The following is a 26730-nucleotide window of genomic DNA, read 5'->3' on the forward strand; positions in this document are numbered from 1 at the left end:
GACCTTGACATCTGCACCATCCCATTTAATGCCTGAAGCCCCAAGACTGCAGTAGAGGGCGTAGTCAGTGGAGGATCTAAGAGTAGCTCACTTTGTGGTTTTTCATTCATGCAACTAACCCAAGCTGTAGCCCTAATCATTCACAGAAATCTTTCTGTTTTTACTGAAATATGTTCAAAATATTTTCCCTCCACTATTAGGGAGAAGCCAAGTGGTATCACAGAAAGAGCATGGAGATTCAAACACCTAGAAAACCATCTCCAATCCTTCCTAGCTGCGTGGCCTTGGGCAATTTCCATACCCTCCCAGTTTCAGTGCCCTCAACTCCCCATGGGAATGACACCACCAAACAACGTATGAAAGGCTACTGGTACACAGGAGGTGCTCGAGAATCAGAGTCAGCCCATTGTTAATCTTGTCTGGACTTTCACTCAGTGGAAATCTATTATTTTTGGGATACGATTTGCAATTGTCCACAATTATTTAACTCACAATAACCTAGGGTGGACGTTCCCTATCATTCCTCCATTTTAAAATATGTCCACATGGAGAACAAAGTGACTCAAAAACAGTTGGCTCTCCAGAGTCAAAGACTCCAACACAGACCAGGCTGGCATGTGTCTGATATGCGCTGGCTTGGCTGATATTCAAAGAGTGTAGATAATCTTTGAAATATTTAATGACACAAAAATGTTAAAGCTGTCATATTAAGTAAAAATCTAAGTTTACAAAACATTTTTCTGGATGACCCTTTTGGTTACCTATTAGAACCATTTATATACCGCTTGACTCTAGTGGTGGAATTATGGGTGAAATTTGTTTCTTTCTTTCTGCTCATTTGTACTTTCTGAATTGTTTAATGAATATGTATTGCTTTTGTAAAGAAACACAGTTTGGAGAATTAAACAGTTTTTTTAATGTCTTTTTTCTGTCCTATTGTGTCTGTGAACAGGAAGTAACAGAACTTGGAAACTGTATTTTTCTGAGAGCTGGGTAGTTAGTGAAATTGTAGGCTTTGGCGTTCACACTTTATGATTGAAACAACAACGTCATGAAGCAACCACATTAATGAGAAACATCATGCTGTCATGTGGACAGGCAAAAGTATTAGAAATCCTAACTGTACTGATAATGCTATTGATCAATCAAAACCTACAGTATCTACAAGCATAAGATGTACCCCATATTCCCAGCAGCCTTGAGTTGGTCCACTGGTTGTGCTAGTAAGTCAGTCAGGCCAAGTAGAGAGAGAGTAGTAAAAAAAAGACAAGAACACAACTCTTCTATATATCCTGTTTTAAAAATAAACTCCTCTAATTTTACTACTGATGAATTAAGAAATATAAGAATTTCTTAGAATCCAAACTGAGCCAAATTTTAAACCCTCTTTCTGATAGTTTTATTTTATCACCCCTCTTCCATATACTGTACTTTTCCTTTTATCTTAGGGTATTTTTCCAGATCAAAAATACAGAATCCAGATCCAGGGCTCTAGTGCGGTATCTGGTATGTCTTCTGATTGTCCTTAAAGAGGAAGCTGAGTATTCCCACCACACCAGTGAATGGCTTTCTGACAGTCACCAGATTCTTCTAGAAAGGAATAAAACTAATGCCATCAGATGTAAGCAAGAAATCTCCTTCTCAAACACTTGTCTGGAGAAGTCAGGGAGTATTGAGCTTTACAGCTTCACTAGCAAGATGGAATCGTCTACATAGGCAGTAAGATCCTGACGGATCCACACTGAGACACTGAATCTGCTGTCCTTTCTGTTGACTCCCTGGGGTCCTCTGTACATGCTCGGCTGACAAGCAACGAAGAGTATTACATTTGACCTACACAAGGGACTTGCCAATCTCTCTGTAACCCCAACACCTAATGCTGGAACAAGTACGTGGTAAATGCACAGCCGGATCTTTGTTTGTTTTTGTCAAATTTAATGTAACGAGTGCTCTCCACATCCTGGTGTTTTTAGACACGGACCCCCTGTGAGGGCGGCAGGTAGCGCTGCCCCTCCACACACACTGGCAGCTCCTTGGCTGCACTCCAGCCATGCCTTCCCACATCATCAACTTTCCCTTTGGACAGGATAATTTTCAGAACACACAGACTTGCTCTCATTCTCCCAGGTCTTAAGAATGCTTTCTCTGGTCCTCATATCCTCTTCCACCCAGATCTGTGACTGCTCTCCTTCAAAGACCACCTTCTCTTAGAAGTTGCACAACAAGCTTTCTCCACCTCCTCACCTCTCATTAACTCCTCTTACCAATCAAATCTGGCTTCTGTTCCGGCCACCATGCCAAGACTTCTGCTGTCACTGTCACAACCTCCACGCTTCCACAGCCTAAGGTCACCTTTCCTTCCTCGTCTTAGTCATCTTCTCAGCAGTTCCTTCTCAAAACAGTCGCCCCTCTGGGCTTCCTCAGTCTCACATTTCCCACCAATCCTTCCATGTCTACTTCTGGCCTCTCTTCAGGCTCAGTCTTCGGCTCAGTCTCTAGATGTTGGGTTCCCAGGGCAGAGAGAGTCACTCTCTCTAGCCATCCTCCCTGGTGGCCTCATCTTTCCCATGGCTTTCAATCTGGTGACTGTCAAATGTAAGTCTCCAGCTCAGATGGTTCCTCTGAGCTCCTGATGGCCACATCCGATTATCCACCACCGTCTCAACTTGCACCTTTCACAGGCTTATCAACTATCACAGTATCACAACGAGCAAGGGATTCCTTTCTCCCCCAAGCCTTTGCCTTCCTCTCGTCCCTGCTCCAGTCTCTTCCATCTACTCACTCACTGAAGCGAGAAATCTGAAGGCGATTCCTTATTTGCCCCTCTCTCACCCCATAGCCAATCCACCAGCAAGTTCTTTCAGTTTTACCCTTCAGACTATACTCTAATGGCTCAAGGGTTCTGAAGGATGGGGCCTTTCCTACTTCTCCAGCTGTACCACAAACCCTCCCTTCCATGCCAGCCACACAAGCCACCTTGCTGTTCCTAGAACATGCCAAGCTCCTCTTCACTTTCAGGCCTTTTCTCCCCCGAGTTCCCCTCCCTGAAATCCTTTTACTGCTGCTTTTCACCCAGATGGACGCTTCGTATCTTTTATGTATCAGAATACTCAGAATTCTCTTCTTAGAAAGAAATTCCTGGACTATCCAACAGTCATGGCTTTATCTATCATTACGTCTTGTGTATTTTTCTTTAGAGGATTTATCACAATTTATAAATTCATAGTTATTTTTTTTTCACTTGTTTGTTGTCTATATTTCTTCCTTGAATCCCAGTTTGAAGAGTGACAATTAAAGGTCTGCTTTGTTTAGTTATACCCAACATCTACCCAACATCTAGCACCATTTGTGACATACAGTGTGTACACAATTATGAGTGTATACACAATTAGTGTGTATTTGTTGAATAAATTAGTAAATATTTTAGATGAAGAACTCACCAAAATGAGGTGGAATAACTTTCCAAACCAAAAGTTTAAAATCCAGAATCGGAGTGCAGGTCTTCAGATGCAGATTTATCACCTTCCCCACCACACCATAAGCTTCTCCCTAAGGTGAACCAAATAAAGAATCTATGGGGGGATCCACTCGGCTTAATGTTCTGCAGGGGGATTGAATGAATGTATCAGCAAGGCGTGCTGCTTTATAAAGGAATCCTTTTATCCAGCAAAGTTTATAACTGTTAAATATTCACCAACAGCTATCAATTGCTAGGTATCAATTGCTAGAAGATGTTCAAGACAGGGTCACTGCCCTTGGGCCTTCACAGGGTAAGAGTGAATAGTCCACTGCACATGCATCACCACATATGCCCTGGATCCAAGAGAGAGAGGCCATGACACCACTCACTGAGTCTCCCCGATACCCCTCACCCTCCATGGGGACAGGCATGCAATAGCATGAAGATGACATGTGTCCTCCTGTTCAGCAAACCTTAAGAGCTTGGGAATGCCTGAGACAGACAGCTATGTGGAAATCCACAAACAATAATGTAAATGTAGGCATTTCTTATATATATACATGTATACATTATAGATGTAAAAATATTTTTATAAATACACATATATTATGTATATAGGTACATGTGTATTCAGACGTATACCTACTGACAAATATACAGTTTTATCCAAATCTGTATCCAAATACATATGCATACATACCACATATGTATATACATATAAACACACACACACAGAGATTAATCCAACTTTCTCTTTGACAACTCTCCAGATATTTACATACACCCATAAAAATCTTGAGAAAAAAATGTCTCTTGTATTTTCTGGGGGTGAAGACAATATGCCAGTATTTCTTATAGTGTCTTGCATATCCCACAGCAAAATATGAGGGAACAAGCATTATTCTTTAAGCTGTACTGTACTCTTCTCTAAGCTGTATTGTTTAAATATCTATTTGTTTAGATAGTCTGCAATACCAATGCTATCTGCAAGCACTGGTGAATTTTTTAACAGTGGCAGTCTCTTGTTAGAATTAATGGATAAAGAAGTGCTAAGAAAAGAAAAAAAAAAGAGTTGCCATATAAAGGAAGAACCATTAACCCCTGGATTCCCAGAAGAATGGAATATTAAAAGTTTTTATTCTATTGCAGTGAGTCTTCTCCCCCCCAGATTGCCTGTACAATACTCAAGTGCAGTGCAGGACGCCAGTGGCTCCAACCATACTTATCTCATAAAGCCAGTTTAGACTATCGCTGTCATTTGTGCGAACCAGAAAAACCATCACTTCAAGAATTAAAAATCATTCTAATTTACTTACTTATAGATACCTTATAGTTACTTATAGACACCTTATGTATAATCAGCCCTCCCCTCCATATGCACCAGTTCCACACCCACAAATTCAACTGTGGATTTAAAATACTAGAAAAAAATTTCAGGAAGTTCCAAAAAACAAAACTTGAATTTGCCATGCTGGGATCTATTTACATAGCATCTACATTGTATTAGCTATTAAAAGGAATCTAGAGATGATTTAAAGTATAGAGGAGGATATACATAGGTTATATGCAAATACAATGCCATTTTACATAAGGGATTGAGCATCCGTGTATTTTGGTATCTGCAGGGGTCCTGGAACCGGTCCCCCATGGATACGGAGGTACTGAGGGAAAACGCACTCTCTCTCTCTACACACACTCCCTCTCTCCATACACACACACACACACACACACCCCACACATATATATACATATACATGTGCAATAGAATTACTAGCTATATCATATGATTCTTTACAACCAGAGGTGGATCATTTTACAAAGTTCAACCATCCAATTGCCCCTTCAATTTTGCACGTGAGGGGAAAAAATGACCCTTCGAAAGCCAGAGGGGGCCTCTTGTACTCCTCTGTCATTTCAGACTTGTTCTCTCTAATACTCCCATGTCCACAGCCAGCCCAGGCTGATCGTAATGGTCCTGAGGGTACAGCTCCTACCACTTGCCTAAGTTGGCTAGTTCAGAAGCTCTAAGCTCTAACTGGATGTTTTTATTCTTTCCTCTTTCCCTGCTAATCAGATTAAATGTTCCTTTGTTTAGTTTATGCTTATTATAATATGTATGATGTTAACTATTTTCCCACCCTCCTTGGTTTTTAACATATCTAACATACCCTATTCCTAAGATTTTGTTGGAATTTCTCTGCCTACACTTGATCATCACTGAAAAAAATGTCTCCATATATTTAACTCCTTCAGACAATCAATACAAATTTAGTTTCTATTTCATCTCTTTCGTATGAGATGCCATTCCTGGTAGAGCCCACCAGGGAAACAACTATGTCACTGTCCCTGAGAAACCGAATTTTTTTAAAATGTGCTATTCAAATGTATTGATTTCCACTATTCACTTTAACTCTATCCAAATTTATAAATGTAACACACACATACACACACACACAAAGTTGATGATAGATAATTACCAAACATTGACACCTTTTCCATCATAATATACTCTTGTAAGTGGATTTAATCTTCAAATTCAGTAAATACATTTCATAGATTAGTCATAAAAGCAGCCAATGACCAGTAAGAGCACACCTAATAGTATTATTTAAAGTCCTACGCTCAACCCCAAATTGAACACCTTCATTCATTGTCTCTGGAGGGTTTCCTAGCCAGTTTCCTGTGCTCCCTGCCACACGACTGAACTAAACTCCTTGGGCAAACACGATATGCAGAGATCACAGCCTTCACCAAAGTCCAAGGACATAACTCACTGCCCTCTTTCCTCACTCTTTCTAGAAGTGTCACCAAAAAGATATCTTATTTGTTGAACTGAAACTTTATGACGCAAAATCAATCCTCTTAAAAAGATTTTTAAGACTTCATTTGAAAGCTTTTGGAAATAAATCAATACACCAAATAGAGAAATAAAAGGAAACATACTACCCCAAATGAGATAGAAGGCTGTGACGAGAATATATCTGCTATTTTTAAGTATATTTTACTCACTGACACAGCAAATACAACTCACCTTCCTTTCTTCCATGGATTGCTGGTGAAATAGGTCAGGAAATGTGTTTGAACTCATGTGACCGATGCATTACACCTATGAAACACTTCCAAAGTGTGGATCTGTGTAAAAGTGTCATGTACATCAGATATTCAGCCAATTGCCTTAAGATAAATATATGGTAGTCGCATAAGTATTAGAAAGTAAGATTAACCATCTGAAAACTACAAATATTCAAACCTTTACTAAAAGCAGCTTGCATGTGAAATTTAAATGATGTATATAATACACAGAAAAAGGCTCCATTCCAAAGTTCCACAAAAAGGAATTGTATTTACAGATGACATGAACTAAGCAAATACATCTAGCATCGTCTGGAAAACTTAATAGCATGCCACAACTTAATATCACAGTCAATATGCATAACAGAACCCATAATTATTTTTGTAATAATCAAGCCAAAAGCAAAGAAATAAATGAAGCAATATAAAAAGGAAACAGAAAAAGACAAAGGAAAGGACCAGGAAAACGTTTATGATAAAACTGAAACGGCTTCAGAGACCAGTTAAGGCCCTGAAGTCTTTTTTTTTTTTTTTTTTTAAACAGGCAAGTCCTGTCACTAACCCTTAAAATGCCCTGGTGATCTGCAGATACCTCAGATCTTCACTCTTCCCCCAGAGCGCCCTCCCACTGAAACAAGGTTCAATGGAAAGTACAAGATGTGCAGAGAAGATTCAGGCAATCTCCCCATCATGGGACCCCGGGGTGAAAGCAACAACGCCTCTATCCTACAGCGGCTTCTAGGTGGTCACCCTTTAATGTGCCTCTGAGTCAGGCCCTCGGTATTCAAACAGCTGCGGAGTAAAATGCTGTGCCTGAAACACACTCCGCACACCACGCAGGGCCTCTGTTCCTTCACCAACAGGGAACTCCTCGGTCAGGAGGCTTCCAAAACGCAAATACGACCTAGGCTTCTCAGATGGATTTGATTTCAATCAAAATTAGTGCCAAACAAAAATCTTTGATATGCAGAATGTCTACTCTAGTGAATAATAAAGAATCATTCCCACAACCATCCCCCAAAAAGTTATCTTCCAAGAGGTTAAAGGAAAGAGCAGATCTGTAAATGTTAACATACCTGCTGTAAAGCTGAAGACAGGGAGGGACGATAGTTAAGGGAATCAAATGATCAGAAAGACTATAATCCATAAGGTCCTGGGAAAAGTTCACATTTCATGGTCTTTAATAAAGCAAGGCTGTTATCCTCACCTGGAAGTACTTCGAAAGTTTATAGTTGAGTGCATATTAAAAGCACATTTCGTCAATAAATTTTCACATGCTGAACATATTAGCAATATAATTTTTAAGTGAAATCTAAAAATATCGAATAGAATTATGTACAAAGTGAAGGCGCTTGGTTTTTACATGTTTTCAACCATATTACAAATACAATTAACCCACTTGAAGTTCATAAAAACCCAATCTTCATTGTATGTGATTTGGTGTACAGATTTGCTTCTTTTAAATATAGTTTAGGATTTATGTAAGCATGCACAATTAAGTGAATACGTTACATAACCAAACTTGTTTTTGGTAAGAAAGCGGGATAAGTGCACGTTGTTTTTGTTGTGACCCACTGTAACTGATGAGTTCACGCAGCCCCTGCTACAAGAACAACTGCTGTCTATTTTTAAATAATGAATAATCTGCTCACAGGTGTCAGTACATGTGTATGTGGATATTTATGTGTGTGGAGAAGAAATGGAGTAAATTCTCTGACAACATTTGTTTGTTGTTCTTAATTATAATCTCCAAAGGACTTTTTTTTTCTTTGGCCATTTGTACATCATCTTTGGAGAAACGTCCGCTCAGGTCATTTGCCCCTTTTTAAATCTGGTATTTGCTTTGTTGTTGTTGCTGTTATTGTTGTTAAGCTGCAGGAGTTCTTAATATATTCTGGATAGTAACCTCGTTATCAGATACGGGATTCCAAAGGATTTTTTTAATAGCAGCAGAAGTGAATGCCAAGGAGGACGCTTAACTCAAATCATGATTTGCCCCTGGTGACTGTCTTCTGCTACTGCCAGGCCTTTGTTACCCGCAAACTCTAACAAGTGCAGTGAAGGGAAGGCCCATGTTACCTGCTCCCTAAAAAACTAGAGAAGATGGTAGCAAGATGGAGTCTGGAGAGATTCTAGGACCCTCTTATTAGAGAAGATCACAAGTAAAATGCATAATTCACATAGCAGCTAAAAAGTTACATCAACTCATTCTATGCTAGGATCATGGAGACAAAATTTTTTAAAAAATGCTCTGTTTTAAAATCTCTCAAGAAAATACTGGTGGCAACAGTTTGATTAGTGATGTAACTGAATATGCCGTGCAACAACTAGAAATAGTAATCCAGCTAGCAAAGAAAAAAATATCCCCGCTGGGGCCAGAAAAAATGACCAGCCGTACAGCACAGAAGGGGTGAAATCCAAGCAGTCTTTCATTTTCATGTTTTTGTAGCTTTCCATGTCAGCCACTGCCTGGACCCAGATGACATACAGCATCACCACCAGGGAAAACAGGATGCCTGAGAAGGACAAAACAAGAGACCTTTAGCCTTTCTGAAGATGTCTGCCCAAAAATGCTATATCAGACCAATCATACGCCTGATGATATAATTATAAAAATATAATTCTAGCTAAATCACCTACTTTGTGTCAGACCTTTTATTGTATGCTTTATAGGCACATCATTGATCTTTAGTTTTCAGAGCACTGAGGTGAGGGCTACAGCTGCAGAAGACAAATGGCAACAGATGACGTGTATTTACTGAGTGCTTACTGTGTGCCAGGCACTGTATTAGGTGCTTGTGAACTATAAGAGTCAAAGATCCCTGCCTAGCGGAATTTATTTTCTAACATTTATCCATTTTTACTGTATGCCTCATTTGTGACAAGCACTGTTATACATTATTTCTTTCAATATGTACAATAAACTTGTGAAACAGGTACTATTAACCCACAGTTTTAAGTATATGCAAACTCAGCTGGTAGTTTTTTTTGTGTTTTTTGTTTTTTTTGCTGTGTTGGGTCTTCGTTTCTGTGCGAGGGCTTTCTCTAGTTGCGGCGAGTGGGGGCCACTCTTCATCGCAGTGCGCGGGCCTTTCACTGTCGCGGCCTCTCTTGTTGCAGGGCACAGGCTCCAGACGCACAGGCTCAGTAGTTGTGGCTCACGGGCCTCCTTGCTCCGTGGCATGTGGGATCTTCCCAGACCAGGGCTCGAACCCGTGTCCCCTGCATTGGCAGGCAGATTCTCAACCACTGCGCCACCAGGGAAGCCCCAGCTGGTAGTTTTCATAGCTGATTTTCAGTTCAGGTCTTTCTGACTTTTGTTATATTATTGTAACACAGCTAACTGGTGTTTCAGTTACATATGGCAATGAAAATAGAAGGCAAGGTAAGTACCAGACAAGAACAGAGATGGAAGCACTGAACTAATGTAAAAGAATATACATGACTCTTTAAGAAACATTCTGTGGAATATAAAACCTCAGGTTTGAAATCAAGAGCCTTATTAAACAAAAGAAAGGAAGGAAGAAAGAAAGGAGGGAAGGAGGGAGGGAGGGAGGCAGGAAAGGAGGGAGGGAGGGATGGAAAATGCTTAACCACTAACTAGAAGGCAAGATAATTTATCAACCATTTCAATGTAACTGCAATCCACCTATTCAAAAATATTGTTGGAATTATAAGGGTAGAGAAGTACCATGGTGTTGGACCCTTGACCTTAACAAGCAATATGACAGAAGATCTTTATGAATGCTAAAATTTGAGAATACTACTAAGCATATGCTTTTCCATGTGACTGTTACTGCAGCAACAGAAGGAGGCGATACCACTGCACTGAGTTGCAGATTCAGAAGAGCCTGCTAAGCTGACCCACTAGTGAGTGAGGTCCCCGCACACGAATTTGCCCCAAAGCAAAATATACTTAAGGACACTTGCAATTTGTCCAAAAGTTCAATCCAAACTCGCCAAGGATCCACTGTACTCTCTGAATTAACTAACTGGACCATCAGGTATAAAATCTCCATAACCTAATTGATACTCTGTCTAGAAGGTAAACACCACCCTGTGGTCAGGAGCAGAGGCTGGGGAACGTGGGCAGGAGAGAGCTGCTCTTACAAGCCTAGCCGTCCATCACTCTTCTGGGGTTAACTGTGTTCCTCCAGCATTTAGGATGTCCCCTCCCTCTTGGGTCATCAATTTCATAAAGAGTCTTGACAAGTAAACACCGAAGAAGGGCCCATACGTATGTTGAAGTATGTCAGCATCAGAGCTGAAACTTTCTCCTAATCATGATACAAACTACAAAGCTGTGAAGAACCAATGTAGATGCTTCACTAATAAGAACCATGCTTCACTCTGCTGTCTGTAATGTAAATGCAAATACCGGAGCACACAATAGAGCAATTTAACCACTGAACGACAACTGCATCACAGAAAAATAGTAAAGCCATAGCCGGCGAGCAAACTCCTCACAGAGCCGAGCCGTGCCTCAGATTTTGACAACAATATGGTGAGGCCATGTGTTGTCTAGCAACTCTGAGCATTTCAAAACATTTTTTCAGAAAATATACAGACAGTATGCTCTGCTAATGTAAAGGTTTGGCTTGGTTATTTGCATACCATTTGCCTTATGCCAACACACTGCAAACCTTTTTTATTATTTGTTGATATGTTTTGTTTGTTTTTTTAATTTATTTTTATTTTTGGCTGTGTTGGGTCTTCATTTCTGTGCGAGGGCTTTCTCTAGTTGCGGCGAGCGGGGGCCACTCTTCATCATGGTGCGCGGGCCTCTCACTGTCGTGGCCTCTCCTGTTGCGGAGCACAGGCTCCAGACGTGCAGGCTCAGTAGTTGTGGCTCACGGGCCTAGTTGCTCCATGGCATGTGGGATCTTCCCAGACCAGGGCTCGAACCCGTGTCCCCTGCATTGGCAGGCAGATTCTCAACCACTGAGCCACCAGGGAAGGCCCCTGTTTTTTTTAATCTTCCTTACATCATGTGACTCTCTTGTGCTTTCAGGTATTTTCATTTTTAAAAATTTACTTTGTGAAAAACCAGTAGATTTATACACCTTTTCTTCAAAAATTGCAAAACCCATTACTGAATTTACAGTATTTTTTAAAAGTATTGCAGGACATCATGTAGATGATTCTTAATAAGGAAGAATTAACTTATATTTAATTATTGCTGTTACTTGAAGAGCAATTACAGCCTGAAAGCAATGAATAATAGTTGTTTCTATCACTACAACCTTTTAACTTGTTCACTAGTTGGAGATATAGTCCATTTAATTCATATCAGATCAGCTTATGATTATACCCATGGAGTAAAACAGCGCTTCCCTACTTTCCCTGCCCATTAAATTGCCAGTGTTTTATATGTATACATGTGTGTTTGTTTGTGTTTGTGTGTGTGTGTGTGTGTGTGTGTGTGTGTAGGTAAAGACAGACAGATAAACAGAAGGAAAATGAACTAACAAACATGGAGAAACTATACCAAAGGCCAATGGTTTAGCTACTATGGCAGCAAAAATGGATGATGGGGGCCTGCATGAAGTAAGGGGCTAAGAGTCAGGAGACTGGTACTTATAGCTAGACTAATCAAATAAATACATATATTGAGGTTAATTGGAGTCAAGTTCTTCACTGCCTGAAAAGGGAGTTACAAATTTGAAAAGGGGGAAAGCTAGAATGAACTTTATGGTGTTTTTTAGAATTGAATGTATCAGTGTGAATTTATGGTTTTAGATAGATAAATGAATGAATATAGAAGTAGAAGTATATGTTTGTTTTAAAATATACCTTTGTGCGTGTATGTACCGAGATATATTTTCTGGCTCTGCTTCCTGAGAGGGTCTGGGAGCAACAACACCCCAGGAGCATGGAGGACACCAAGTGTCCAGATCTTGGCTTCTAAATACCAGGAATTAGGCCATCTCTAAGAAATAGCTGAGTCCAGGCTGGGACAGAAAGTACCACGTGAATCTGGAACATCATGTTATACCAAAAAAGTACAGATGTGCTCAGAGAATAATGTGGGCATTTCAGAAGCCAGATCATGGGGCTTCTGCTAGCCAATTCTGAGAACATTTGATTATCAAACAAATAGTGATAGAGGCCCATTACATCTCATCAAATGAAATAGGAATACATGAGCCCATAGAGATATAAATAAGCGAGTGAATAAATAGTGGGGAGAAGGGAATGCCTTTCATTCAGAATGCTAACTTACAAACGTAGAAGGAATAGCTGAATTAGAAATCACCATTTGGCAATCATTTAAGTCATAATTAATTCAGGCAAGAAGCAAAAACAGATACTAAAACTAGTGGATGAAATTTAGATGAGAAATAAATATTTACACAGGCTCAAAGTCTTTTCCCACAAAACACATATTAGTCATAAAGAAAAAATAGTAACTTCACACTAAAGAAACCTGGCAAATCCCACCTTACTCAAGTGATCAAAGTTAATATCACCAAGGACATGACAAACTGATGTCACTCACCACCTCATGAGATTCAATGAGAACACAGCATCACTGCTATGATACTGCAGCGAAAAAATGAAGAGCCTAAATCCAATCATGAGGAAGCATCCGACAAATCAATTCCAGAACATTCTAGAAAATCACAGGCCTGTACTCTTCAAAAGAGCCAAGCTCATGAAGGTCAAAGAAGGATTTATTCTGGTTTGATGGATACTCACATGACACATCTAAATGCAAAGCATGTTCCAGGACTGGATTCTTTTGCTATTAAAGACATTATTGGGAAAATTAGCAAAATTTGAATGGAGTCTCTGGGTGAAGCGACTTACAATTTCTGTGTAAGTCTGAAAATATTTCAAAACAAGAAACAAAATTAATTACTCAAAAAAAAAAAAAAACGTGTGGGGCAAGTCTGTGACTGCGTGTGTTGGAGAGTGCATATGTTGGATATGTTGGGGTGGGAGGAGAGTATATGTGTTTCTTTCACACACTCAGAAAGACACATCTTCTTTCTGTGGGATATCGTGACTATTAATGAACAGTAGTACTATTGATTTGGTCCACCTACCAGGTGAAGAGTCTCCTCTGGGGCAATACCAATACTATGGAAAAATCTTAATCTTTTTCCCTTGATATCTTAAGACCCTCATTCATAAAAACACAAGCAGTAACTGTCTTGAGTGACAAGTGAGTTACATTTCAAACCCACTTGCCACGGTGATTTTAGCAGGAATAGAAAATATTGCCAATATTCCGGTAATAATTTGTTTTAAATGAAGTTATATTTAAATTAGGTCATACATTTTGAAAGCATAATTTATTTCCTATTGAATTTTATAATTTCTATCTTTTGAAGTCCAACAAAAATTCATAAAATTGCTCAATGGAGGCATAATCAAAATATGGTCCCAAAGCCCACGGAGATTTGTGATCACAATGAAACAATGGACAAATAACTGTCACATCAAGAACATGTTGGGTCTCTTTTATTGGCAGTGTGGGTAAGAGCCATTCAAGCTTACGATTTTTGCACAGTTTCTCTCACAAATGTCATACATTCAATTTGGAAAACATTTTTTGAAACAAAGGTCACATAAAAATCAGTCACAAATTAGGGACGCAATTACTAATGATAAAAAACATGGAAATAAAACCAAAAGGATTTCCCCAACGCCAAGTCACAGACTGAGAAATAAAACTGCACGTCTTCAATATTCCACAGATACAAGAACAGAAAAGAAGGCATCCTAGAAAGATCATTTATTTATTTATTTATTTATTGGCCGCTGGCACAGGGCCTGCGGGATCCTTAGTGCCCAGACCAGGGATGGAGCCCATGCCCCCTGCACTGGAAGCGTGGAGTCTTAACCGCTGGACAGCCAGGGAAGTCCCTAGAAAGATCTTTTATACTGTATTATAAAAACTGGATTTTAAAATGCATTCCTAGGGAAAAGCTAGCTACAGAAATGAAAACTTTCTTCTTCAAAAGATAGGCAAATGCCAAACCCCTGTATTCTTGCCTAGAAGTACATATACCTATATTTAAAAAAAAAAAAAAAAAAGCCTTTTGGAGTTACTGAAAAACAATAAACTTGATCTTTAGCTGCTTAGATGTAACTGAATTGCCTTTGAAATGTACTTAAATAGATTGAATCATGGACAGTTATTGGTTACTTGGGGAAGAATCATAAATTCAAGATGATTCATTGGCCTCTTTGCTTCCACACAAATTCAGTGGAAACTCATTTCGGCTTTCAGTGGCCATAGGAAAGGCCGTGGAATTCCACAGTCAAAAAAAAATGCTTCATGAAGGAAGTTATAGTGAATACTACATTAGAATCAGGAGAACTCATCTTTTCTCTGTTCAGAGGACACACACACTGGGGGAGACAGGGCAATTTTCAGCAAGGGCATCTACATAGAACTAGAAAGTAAGCTTCATTAACATTCTAGGGATGATAATACCAGCTTACTCATCGTGTCTATTTTCAGAGGATGGAAATGAGGTCTGCAGTAGTTAATTGTCTACCGAGATCAAAAGTTTAGCCTGTGGCATAACTCAAACTGAAACCCTGATAGCAGGTGTGACACATTAGGTTGAAGACATTCCAAACTATCCTACAATATGGAAAGTATTCCAAGGAGGCAGCTGGAGACTAGGTCTAGCTGGAGGTACCTGGAAGGCAGGGCAAGAGTTCATCTGAAGTACAGACAGAAAGAACAACGTCTGGAGTGCGGGTGAGAATGCTAAGGACAGCAGCATTCATGGAATGGTAAGCCTAGATCCGACATGCTCAGAAGAAAGGACAAAAAGGAAACTTGATAAGCTATGTATTTACTATCACTTTCTAAAAGGAATCATGGCAATTCATGAAGAAATATATAAAAAATGCCTTCTGCAGATCTGCACAGGAACAATGACGTACATAACCGACAACATCCCCACAAGGAGTTTTTGAGGAAGAGACACAAAGTCTTCACACAAACATTTCTTACATTAGCCCATACTAATATCTGAAGGCATTATGGTAAGCTCCTATGGTTTGAAGGTTTTTCTAATGGGTAAAAAGCATTCATTTATTTATTGTTTACTGTGTCTCATTATTTCTCAGTCTTTTAATTGAGGTATAAGTTAAATAGAGCAAAATGTATGGACTTTAAGTGTATAGTTTGATGAGTTTTGGCAAATCTAAACATCAGTGTAGCCACAACCCACTAAAAATAGAACGTATGCATCACTGTACCTCCAGGGAGGTTCTTCATGCACCACCCACCCCCCGAAAGCACCTATCACTATAGCGTAGTGTTGCCCTTAGAACTTGATAGAAATGACATCGTAGCAGCGTGCCATCTTTTGTCTCTGGCTGTTTTTTCCCAACATAATGACTGAGAATCCATCCATGTTGTTGCTTGTGTTAGCAGTTTACTCCTTATGGCTGAGCGGGATTCCACCGTATGAACCTACCAATTCATCCAGTGGTATCCACTCATCTATTGGTGAACATTTGGGCTCTTTCTAGGTTTTGGCTATTATGAATTAAGCTCCTATGAAAATAATATTGCGTTTTGCGAGGATGAGTAGCATTTCCTTAGGCAAACGGTTTTGAAAGAAAATTGGCAAAAAAAAACCCTTTTTACAAAACATGATCTTATTCCCAAAAGAGAAAATGGCCCCGGGCTTACCGATGTTACAGCGGTGACCTAGAGCACAGCTGCCCAGGCTCAACCCACACCCCGAGCAGGCCCACTAAGCCCTACTGAGGGCACAGTTGTTTTTCTGACATTCTCCTCCTCAAACATCAATTTTGCCAACAAAACCTTGGGCAGTCATGCACTAGTGCTCACGAAGAGGCTAAGCTCTCCAAGTGCCTAAAGCACAGGGATTTTCTGTAACCGGTTGTTTTCAATTCCCTTTTTTAAACTTTCATTATGTATTATTTGAAACATATAAAATATGACATAAAAATGAATGTTATGAAGTTTCATTATAAAATGAACCCCTGGGAAGTGGTCCCCAACCTAGGAACCAGACTACCATCCATGAACTGTTTTTTCTGGGACTCCTTTGGAAAGAGAGTTGCTCCTCAGATACTTAAAGAGAATCTCTGGGCTTTAAGTCAGTGGATAAAATTTAGATATCTCCCTTGAGAACTGGCAAGGGATTTGACCTTTTGGGATGGAATCATGTGCCCCCTCATGATATGGATGACATTGGGGTCTATTAGGATTATCTGATTTGAGCTCAATACTCATACAAGACTTTGGATAATATCTGCAAATTGTTATGTGTAGAGCCACTACCTTTATGTATGTATTTTAAAAGCATGGAGCATTGACTTATCAAATGTAAACACTTAAAAAATTCCACAATATATGAAAACGAATTTTGACATGTGTTAACTTTTAATATGTTAGGAATCTTAAAAATTGCAGTGTTTGAGGCGTTTCTCAACTTCTAAGAAGCCCTATGTGCCATTCAGAGGAGGAAACACGAGCATTAGTGCAGGCTGAATCTACTCTCACAGGTCCATCCAGAGTCTAAATGTACACCTATTTTTTTTTCTAATCATTATATAACGGGGAAAGGAAAATTTACCAATTCTACATTTTCTAAAGAGTAATACTTGTTATTATATTGTAATATACTTCCAAAGCAGTCTTGCATATAGTACATATTTCATTCATTAAAAAATTAGCTTTTCTGGTAAAATAAACTAGAAGTTCTTAAAAATAATTTAAATTGCATTTATGTAACAGCTTGTTCTTCTTTAAATTAATACACATTGCCTTCTCTTATAATTCAATCATGCTCGCTTTTACATATCATATTTCAGAAATTGTAAAACTACCAATGCACAATGGTCAACCGTCAACATTCTTTGCTTACCTCCACTCTTCATTTTCTCTGACTCACTTTCCACTGATTTTTCTCCAATTTTCTGAGATGGCCTGAATAACTTAAACAGTTATAACTTCACAACTGTACATTTTCATTACATCTGTCTGATTTCCAAATATTCATTGCTGCCCTCACCTCCTCATACTACTTCCCAAATACATGAGTTGCCTCTTCCCTTTCATTTTCTGGCCTCATGTTTTATTTAGTCAACCAAACCTACATAATGTCTATCATCTGTCAGATTTTTCAAATATTTATTACTTTCTTAGATTGGTGTAATAACTTTAGGCATTAAACATCCTATATATTCAAAACTCTGTACTCTCTTGAGAAATAATTATTGATAGAGAATGATCATGAGGTTATATCCATCCCTACAAATAGTTAGGGGCTTAATCTGAAAAGCAGGTTCACTTAATGCCAAGGAAGTGTCTACTGATGGTAACTGAGTTTCAGGAAGTATTTAGTGGTTGAAGAGCACAGGTGTGGAATCTGTCTGCCCTGCTTCTAGGTTTACTGTCCAGAAAGCTTTAAACTTTACTAGCTGAGTATCACTGAGCAAGTTTTTTACTTCTCTGTGTCTCCGTTTCTTCATTGGTAAAATAGAGATAATTCAAGTGCCCACCGCAGAGAGCAGTCACGAGGAATTAACGGCGGTGAAGTACTCAGCAAGTCTGCCTGGAACAGGGCTAGCACATAATGAGCACTGGCTACTTTTACTGTTACGCTTTGGCATGAGCTCTTGCTACGGCTAGAAATGCTGTTCTCTGAAATCTTCTAAAGCGTCAGAGCTTTCTCATGTGACTAGGCTATTTCAGGGCTGGCCAAGAGGCAAGAGAATAAACTTGCCATGGGGCCTTCCCGTTCTGAAGGAAAGGTCGCTTCAAACGTGTCTGCCAGTGTCTCGCTGGAATTCTCCACCAGGTGGCACATGCCACCTCACAGCCCCACTAGGGCACATTCTGGAAAGAACATCAGGTGAACCCAAACTGGGGCTTATTCATATTAAGGACGTTTTCTTTTTCCACTGTCCAGTCAAGCAAACCTCCCGCCCCTCCTCGACAGCCCCTGAATTACAGGAAGCAAAAATTCTTCCTAGGACAAACCCAGCCTATGTTGATCTGATCATTCAGATGAATCTGTACTCTGTGTGCTTCTCTTCTACACGAGAAAGTATAGATTAAAAAAAGGCCTCAGAAAACGCATAACATAATCTAGTAAAGAAACCAAAGAGCAAAGTGACAGTCTGGGGGAAGGGTGGGGAATGAAACAGAATATTTGCAAACAAACTAAATGCCTTACAGTACTGGGCAAATAGTAGATGTTAATGACACATGTACTTTGGAAAAGGAGAATGAAGCAGATGGAAACTCATTCTGCCCTTCCACCATGGCAAAATTAATTCCAAACCAGAGATCCTATTTATAGGCCAGAAAGTCTGGTCACTTAACACATCTGAAGACTCCCTTTCAGGGTGGAGATTAATTACACCCCATAGTAATATGTCATGTGAGTGAAAGCATTCATTTGCCAGGCCTGTTGCTCTAGCTCTCAGAAAAATAGCTCAGGGCTTCCCTGGTGGCGCAGTGGTTAAGAATCCGCCTGCCAATGCAGGGGACACAGGTTCAAGCCCTGGTCCGGGAAGATCCCACATGCCGCGGAGCAACTAAGCCCATGCGCCACAACTACTGAGCCTGCGCTCTAGAGCCCGCGAGCCACAACTACTGAGCCCACGTACCACAACTACTGAGCCCGCATGCCACAACTACTGAAGCCCACGCGCCTAGAGCCTGTGCTCCGCACCAAGAGAAGCCACCGCAATGAGAAGCCCGCGCACCGCAAAGAAGAGTACCCCCTGCTCACTGCAACTACAGAAAGCCCATGCGCAGCAACGAAGACCGAATGCAGCCAAAAATAAATAAATAAATGTTTAAAGAAAAGAAAAGAAAAACAGCTCAGATACATTTTTAAAGGGGGTGGGGAGCATTTAGTCAAGTTTTCAGAAAAGTTCCACCAAAGCTATTACTGAGCGAGCCTCTCACACCTCGACTCACCTGAGTAGGAGTCGATCAGGAACCAGACTGTCTCCAGCAAGGATGGTGTAACAAGCTCAGGCCAGGGTGGGGACTCACAGGAACGTGCCAGCTCTGGGTCTCCTCTCCCCCCTCGCACCCTTCCTCCTTCCCACAGCCTTCATCTGGTTGAGACACTGAAACTCACTGAACTGGGTGTGACGTGTCCCTTTTGAATTCTTCCTCTGGGAACCTGTTTCCTCACTTTAGTGTCACATACAGGCGGACCGTGTTTTATCGCATTTTGCTTTATTGCGCTTCTCAGATGCTGTATTTTTAAATAAATTGAAGGTTTGTGGCAACCCTGCTTTCAAGCAAGTCTGTTGGTGCCATTTTTCCAACAGCATTTGTTCATGTCATGTCTCTGTGTCACACTTTGGTAATCCTCACACTATTTCAACCTTTTTCATTATTATTATATTTGTTAGGGTGATCTGGAATCAGTAATCTTTGATGTTACTATTACAAAAAGATTACAACTTGCTGAAGACTCAGATGATGGTTAGCACTTTTTAACAATAAAGTATTTTTTAATTAAGGTCCGTACATTTTTTAGACATAATGCTATTGCACGCTAATCAATTACAGCATAGTGGGTCTGGAAGCAAACGCACAATACCTCCAGGGTGTACCTGTGTTCTCCATATTGGTTCCTATTCAAAACTAAGTCTGGACAAGTCTGATTCTAACAGCCTGTTGCACATATTTCAACTGATAAGCAACATGGAGAAAAATAAATGCTCAAAGAACTATCTGAGAAAGAAAATAAGGCTTTAAAGTATTTTTGTAAATAAAAGCTCTTCTAAGCGCTTTCCTATTTAATATTAACCAAGGTTGACTTGTTCCAGCACTTGACATCTATAAAAAATGTCAGATCAAGGACATTAAAATTCCACATGATAATAGTATCAGTATCCCACACAATAATTTGGGTTGGATACCTGATACTATCCAAATAAATTCCCAAAGATGACAACTGAAGGCAGAAAGCAAGTGTACAAAGCAGGTAGTTTTAGAAACATAAGAGTGACTGGGTCTTCTGTTCCTACTTGGAAAGCAGATCTGTACACCCAAACCTTTGGACTGAGCAAGAGGGAAATCCGAGCAGCCCTTCCGCAGTTCATGAAAATCTGAGACACTAATTCTACGACAAAAGTACACCTGGCTGATATATCAGTAATACATAGTTTTTATTAATCACTATTTCTTTCCCCCACCCACCTCCAACCAACCAGAGCTCTGAATAAAACGCTGAAGTCCTGGACTTTGGTGAAATACTCAGTTCCGTACTGGGAAGTTATGCTTTTGATTTTCCCCTGAGAGCCTACTTCTTGCATGCTAAGAAAGACGGAGGCTTTGGAAAAGCTGGCAAGCACTCGCTGGCCCTCCTGGCCCGTTCCCCTCACACAGGAGGCCCCCTGTGCCTCTCGGGGTCAGCGGCTGTTTACAGCATACAGACGTGGGGACAGCAGGTGCAAGCGGGGAGATGAATGTGCTTCCCGTAAGTTTAGAATGCCTGCCTCTAGGTTGTCAGCAACTCTCCCCTAATCCCCTCCTGCTCTGGGGCTGTTTCCTCCACATACGCTCCTCCTGCTCTGATTGCCGCCGTGTTCTGCTTTGTCTGGAGGAAGGCGTGAGGAGCAAGGCACGAGCCCCAGCGCCTCCTGTGAGCCACGTGTTCAGTCTCAGCCGAAGGAAAATGAGCGTCGGAAACGTGTCCCTTGGCTTTTGTGAGCTATTTTTTCTAGGATTAAGGCAAAAAAGTCTCTTGTATTATGCATCCGTCGCATCTATCTTATCTCAGGTAGAAATGAGTGATGTTTATCATGAGCTATACAAACTCCACTCATCTTTTTTAAAGAAATAAAAAAACAAACCGCAAATCCAGTTTACTCCTGAGTCAGTTTTGCCCTCTACATGTAAGAATGTTATATTCCCTTCATATCCACTTACCCTCCCTATACTGTGTTTTTAAGGGGGTTCATATCCCTACACACTCTTAGAAAGCACTGTCCTCCAGAGCAGAAGGGAGCAGGTTTGAGCCCCATAAGGACGTGCTCAGGCTGTCTGTCCCACCTGGCAGAGGGTTTATACAACTCACCCCGATTCACACCACTCACATTCCCGGTGACCAACAGCAGCTTGGCTGGGCAGACAGCTGGTGAAACAGCTGTCTGGGCAAGAAACATACCCTGTGGTCACAGAATGGGGCAGGAGTCAGGCCACAACTTTACCTCCATCACCTTGCAAAGGACTAATTACACAGCAAAGGTGTCCCTTCCTTCGGCTAACACACCCTGGGCCTGGAGTGTGGGCTTCTATGTTCCTCCGACTTACGAGACGTCGGTGTAGTCTCACCAACGTGAGACTCTAACAGGAATTTAGCCAAGATTCAGAAGCTTTCCAGGCCCCTCTACTCAGGTGAGACTCTGTCTAGCTCTACATCCAGCAGAAAAATGTAATCCCAGGTTGTCATTCAGGAAAAGGGGATTTCAATTATGGAAGAAGAATCTTTCTACCCTGATATGCTGGTAAAATACTAATTTCTAGCTTTTATGTCTTTTCACCCAATATCAGTCCCAGAACATCCAGACCCCATCCCCATTCTTACTTGTACACTTAGGGATCTTACTCCTGTGTAGCAATTCCTGTATTGATGTCACTTTGCCCAGGCATTAGGAATATTCAGCTGTACGATAATTTTCTCCGCATAATTCAAATGTTTTGTAATGTCACGCCTTCTTGCATCTTTCCTAACACATCTAATATCACAGGGTTAGGAGAAAACACGAGTCGGCCCTTTGTATCTGAGTACCCCTGGAGTCCACATTGAAAGAAAATTCAGCAATTGTTTAGGCATTGGGAGGTGTGGATGAGACTCACCGAAACACACTCGGGTGTCATAACGTCCTGACCATTACTGTGTGCTTGGTCCAGAACTGAACTCCCGTGGGGAACACATGGCCCAAGCTGAGGAGGCATCTGCCCAAGTGCAGGGAGTGGCAACATATGGCCTCCAGACCGTTGAGCCATTGACAGAGCAAGACGAAAAACACGGACCCCACCCCTTGCTCACACGTACAGCTGTGACATCAGCATGCCACGGCCATGTGTGGAATGCCCCAAAACAGTCTTCTTGCTGATGCCAAAGAGTCTTTGTATGTGCACACACCCAGCAATGGCCACTTGGAATTTGGTTCTGCCCTGTCTTAAGGCCATCTGTCCAAATAAAGAGAGAGTGTCCAATCTTGTTTGTGGCATTGATAAAGTAGTCACAGCAACTGTGGGCCCAGGCTGCACCTGTTCCCAACTGCCCGGCGGAGCACAGTGTTGGCAAAGGAAGACTGTGAGGCAGGGAATGACAAGGTAAGCCCTAAAAGGGACAGATTTTGGAATACTAGTCCATGGAAAGAGAGCTCTTCGTTTTGAAAACATAACATCTAACCAAAGAAAGCATGACAAATTCAATCCAGTTTAACTCAGTAAAAGACTACATGCACAGTTCCATATTAAACGTAGTACAGAAAAATCTTGGCTGCCCCCAAAAACCTAGCGTTTAGCACATATTTTCCTAGTGTCCATATAGAATAGTATGTAAGTTTCCATCTCCACATCTGAAAGGATTAGTTGCCTATTAACAAATCTGGGGATGTTAATAATAGACAATTGAAAGATTTTGAAAATTCTTCTGTCAATAACACTCAGATTTGAGGATGATTTATTTGCCCCATAACTGCTTTAAAAGATGTGTCTCATGGTAGAAATTGCTACCTGACTGTAAATTTTAGTTATTCCTGAGAACACCACTTTTACTGCCCAAACTGATAAAAAATAAACAGTAATTTTTTTATCTCATCCAACAGAATATCTCTCTGTGTTCTTGGGAAATAAACAGTCCTACACAAACAGTAAAGAATTGTGCCATGAAGGAAATTAAAAGTCAGAGTTAAAAAGAAGCATCCTCATGACCGTCTGCTTGAGTGGCTTTCAGGATGGGCTCCCAGAACATGGTGGATCCCTCCCAACCCAGGGCGTTTCTGCATAAAGACCTGAGCCAAGAGGACTTCAGACCCACACCCACTGCAGCTAAAGATTCACTGGAAAAAGAGAATCCAGTGGTCACAGGCACATGGGTGCGAATCAGATGCTTTATCTTCCTTCAGAGTCCTCAGACAAAATAATTCTTTAGCTATATTATTTTCTCAAAAAAAGTATAAAATGGAAAAAATGACCAACAATTTTTTTCAAAAGCAACACACACACACACACACACACACACACACACACACACACACACACACAGAAACACACAATTCTCTAATAAGCCCAAACTCAGGATCAGAGCATTTCTGAGTTTAAAACAATTATGTTGCCCATAATGTTAGTGCTAAATTACTCCTACTACATATTCCCTTTATTGACAAAGATTTTAAAAGATTAAAAAGCAAAGAAGAAGAAACAAATATTTATACATTTTAGTAGAGAGCTATTATTTCTGGGAAGACCATGCAAAAACATACACCTTAACTAGAACTTTGAATAAAGCAAGAGTAGAATGTGATTTGGGGGAGAAGAAATATTTGGTGAAGAAGATGCTCAGTTTTAAGGCATATAAGGGGTTTGGTCTTATGGAATTATGAAGTAAAGAAGAGAGATTATCAATTACGAGATCTAAGTGAAAGAAGTCAGACACAAAAGGCCACGTATTGTGTGACTCCATATACATGCAATGTCCAGAACAGGAAACCCACAGAGACAGAAAGCAGATCTGCGGTTCTCAGGGCTGGAAGGAGCAGAGGATGGGGTTTCCCTGTGGCGCGTGATAAAAATATTCTGGAATCAGATAGTGGTGATCTTTGCCCAACTCTGGGAATATATCAAAAAACACTGCATTATAGACTTTAAAAGGGTAAATTTTGTAATATGTGAATTATATCTCAATTATTAAAGTTATTTCTTTAATTATGAGCTCAAATGGCTAAATCTGGGTCCTTGAAAACTCAGTGAAGAAAAGAGTTTTAAATAAAAGACAAAAAGACAGAATAAGTTAAATAGAGGGCCCTGGTCCCCACAGTGGATTTTGGTTTTTGTTTTGTGTTATTGTTTTGTGGTTTTTTAAGCTCTTTGAGCAGAGGATCTATCTGATTATTCTTTTTATTCCCTCTGCAAAAAAATTAAGCACAATATTATGCAAAAATAGTGTTTAAAGGAACTATTTGTTAATTGATCATCGATTAAATGATTTTGGGCAACAGCATGAGCCATCTTTGCAGTGATTAGAAAGGCAGTAGAGCTACCCACTCTGTCCCTTTCCTTCATGGTCACTACAATCCCAGGTGAGACAACTGGTCCCTTTTATGGGATGCTGCAATAGAGCAAACTCAGGTACAGTTTGGTCTTAGTCGTACTGTAGTTTGTCTAAATTCCCAGAATGTTTATGTTTACAAAAAACCTTGTGCTTATGTTTTCAGGTTAGTGCTCTGGCTTTTATTTCCTAATTAAATTTAAAAGTCTTAAAATTCACAAGACTCACCTATTCAATTATTTTCCTATTTGTACTATGATCATTTTAGCAGGAATTAGACTAGTTGGAAAGCTAAAAAAAATACAGGTTTTACAAAGAAGAGAAGGTATTTAGATAATGCACATGAACCACAATTAAGAAAATGGAATGATGATGATGTAGAAAAAGATGCTTTTTACCTATTAATGAGGGTTTGTAATATCATAACGGGGCTATCTTCTTAAGAGCACACAAAAAGCTTCACCTACGTCCAGATGTTACAGAGAGACATGTTATAACCCTCTTTTATAGGTAGAAAATTAACAGGATAAGAGAGATTAAAAGGCTCTTACAGCAGAGCTTTCCTGCCTAGTGTCTTCATTCATATAATGTGGATACAATGAGCAAATGGAAAATGGGAAGTCCCTGGAAAAGTGTGTGACATATAGGTAGCACTCAGGAAATATTGTACATGAATATTAACATATTATTACTACTAGAAGCATCACCCCTGAAACCAGAAGTGGAAAATATAAAGATATGGGGAAAAACCACGGCTGGAAATCATACCCTTCACAATGGACGTACCTGCTGCGATGTAGGAGCCTCCCCCGGCTTTATAGAGAAGATGGCTGGCGAAGGGGGCTGCGCAGATGATCAAAAAGCTCGCAGTCACCACAGAAACTACCCCAAGAAGCATCAGGACCGCCCAGAAGCCACGGTAAACTGCAGACCCCAGGAGAAAAGGACAAGAGAAAGGCACACTTAGATTGTGAATGCAGCAGACTGTTACACAGTAAGTTTCTCTCTTCAGTTTTCTAATTTCAGCCCCAGCACTGCTGGACGGAATCCCAGGCTGTGGCCCTGAGTTCTCTTTAAAAGGAAGCCTCACCAGACGACTTTGGACTCAATGATGCCGAACTTCTATCAACAAGTGCTTGGTATTTACACCACATATGTGCTTAATATACTCTGGGAGCTCATTTTTCTAACCAGATTATCCATGTTAGAAGTGGGAACACCTAATGTTCTATAAAGACTCCTCTTGAGCAAGTTCCCAGATAGGTCACACATAGGTGTTCACACCAAAAGGACAAGGACATAAAAAGGCATTCACATTCACAAATGCTGCCTCTTAATTCCTGCCAAGATAGTGCTTATACCACAGTGATCCCTTAGAAGCTGGTAATGGTCCCCCCAATCTCCTAACAAAAAAGTACACTTCTATTTAGATTGTGACTCTACTGGAAAATAGTCTTGAGGTAATAAAAATGACAAGCAAAGCCAAAAAAAAAAAAAAGGGTTTGTACAAACTGAGATTTAAGATCAGATATATTTAAGGCTTACTACTTTCTATTAATATTTGCTCCTAGAAAGATTTAAAATGAGAAGTTATAGCAGTCTCTTAGTCAAGGGCCAGTAAGTCTGAATTAATGGATGCAGCTGGTGATAAATAAATTGTGGATTTGGTGACATACAGTAATCAAATAAAGAAGAATTCTAATGTTCTTTTTTTTTTTTTAAACATAGGTGTAGAGGATCCTGCCCTAGACTGCACCTTTGCTCGGGGAAGGTTTTTTTTTTGTTGTTGTTGTTGTTGTTTAAAATTTATTTATTCATTTATTTTTTTGGCTGTGTTGGGTCTTCGTTTCTGTGCGAGGGCTTTCTCCAGTTGCGGCAAGTGGAGACCACTCTTCACCGCAGTGCGCGGGCCTCTCACCATCGCGGCCTCTCCCGCTGCGG

At 40.3% G+C, this 26730-nt stretch overlaps 1 protein-coding gene across 13 annotated transcripts in view; it reads right to left on the reverse strand.

The window, feature by feature from the left end:
- The window catches only part of TMEM182 (transmembrane protein 182), a 464198-nt gene that overhangs the window by 391759 nt on the left and 45709 nt on the right, over positions 1 to 26730 (reverse strand). For 9 of the 13 annotated variants that reach the window (XR_014234936.1, XR_014234937.1, XR_014234938.1 and 6 more), the window contains exon 4: positions 25576 to 25713. Coding sequence is in view for 4 of the 13 variants with exons in the window: in XM_082357398.1 (XP_082213524.1) it covers positions 8828 to 9048; positions 25576 to 25713 (359 nt within the window). In the remaining 9 variants the exon portion in view is untranslated. Of the gene's footprint in view, positions 1 to 6690; positions 9049 to 25575; positions 25714 to 26730 lie in introns of those variants that run through there. The other 4 variants (XM_082357398.1, XM_082357396.1, XM_082357399.1 and 1 more) reach the window with 2 other exon arrangements.

Source organism: Balaenoptera borealis (genome assembly GCF_965194805.1).
Source record: "Balaenoptera borealis genome assembly, chromosome: 15".
Taxonomy (NCBI): Eukaryota; Metazoa; Chordata; class Mammalia; order Artiodactyla; family Balaenopteridae; genus Balaenoptera; species Balaenoptera borealis.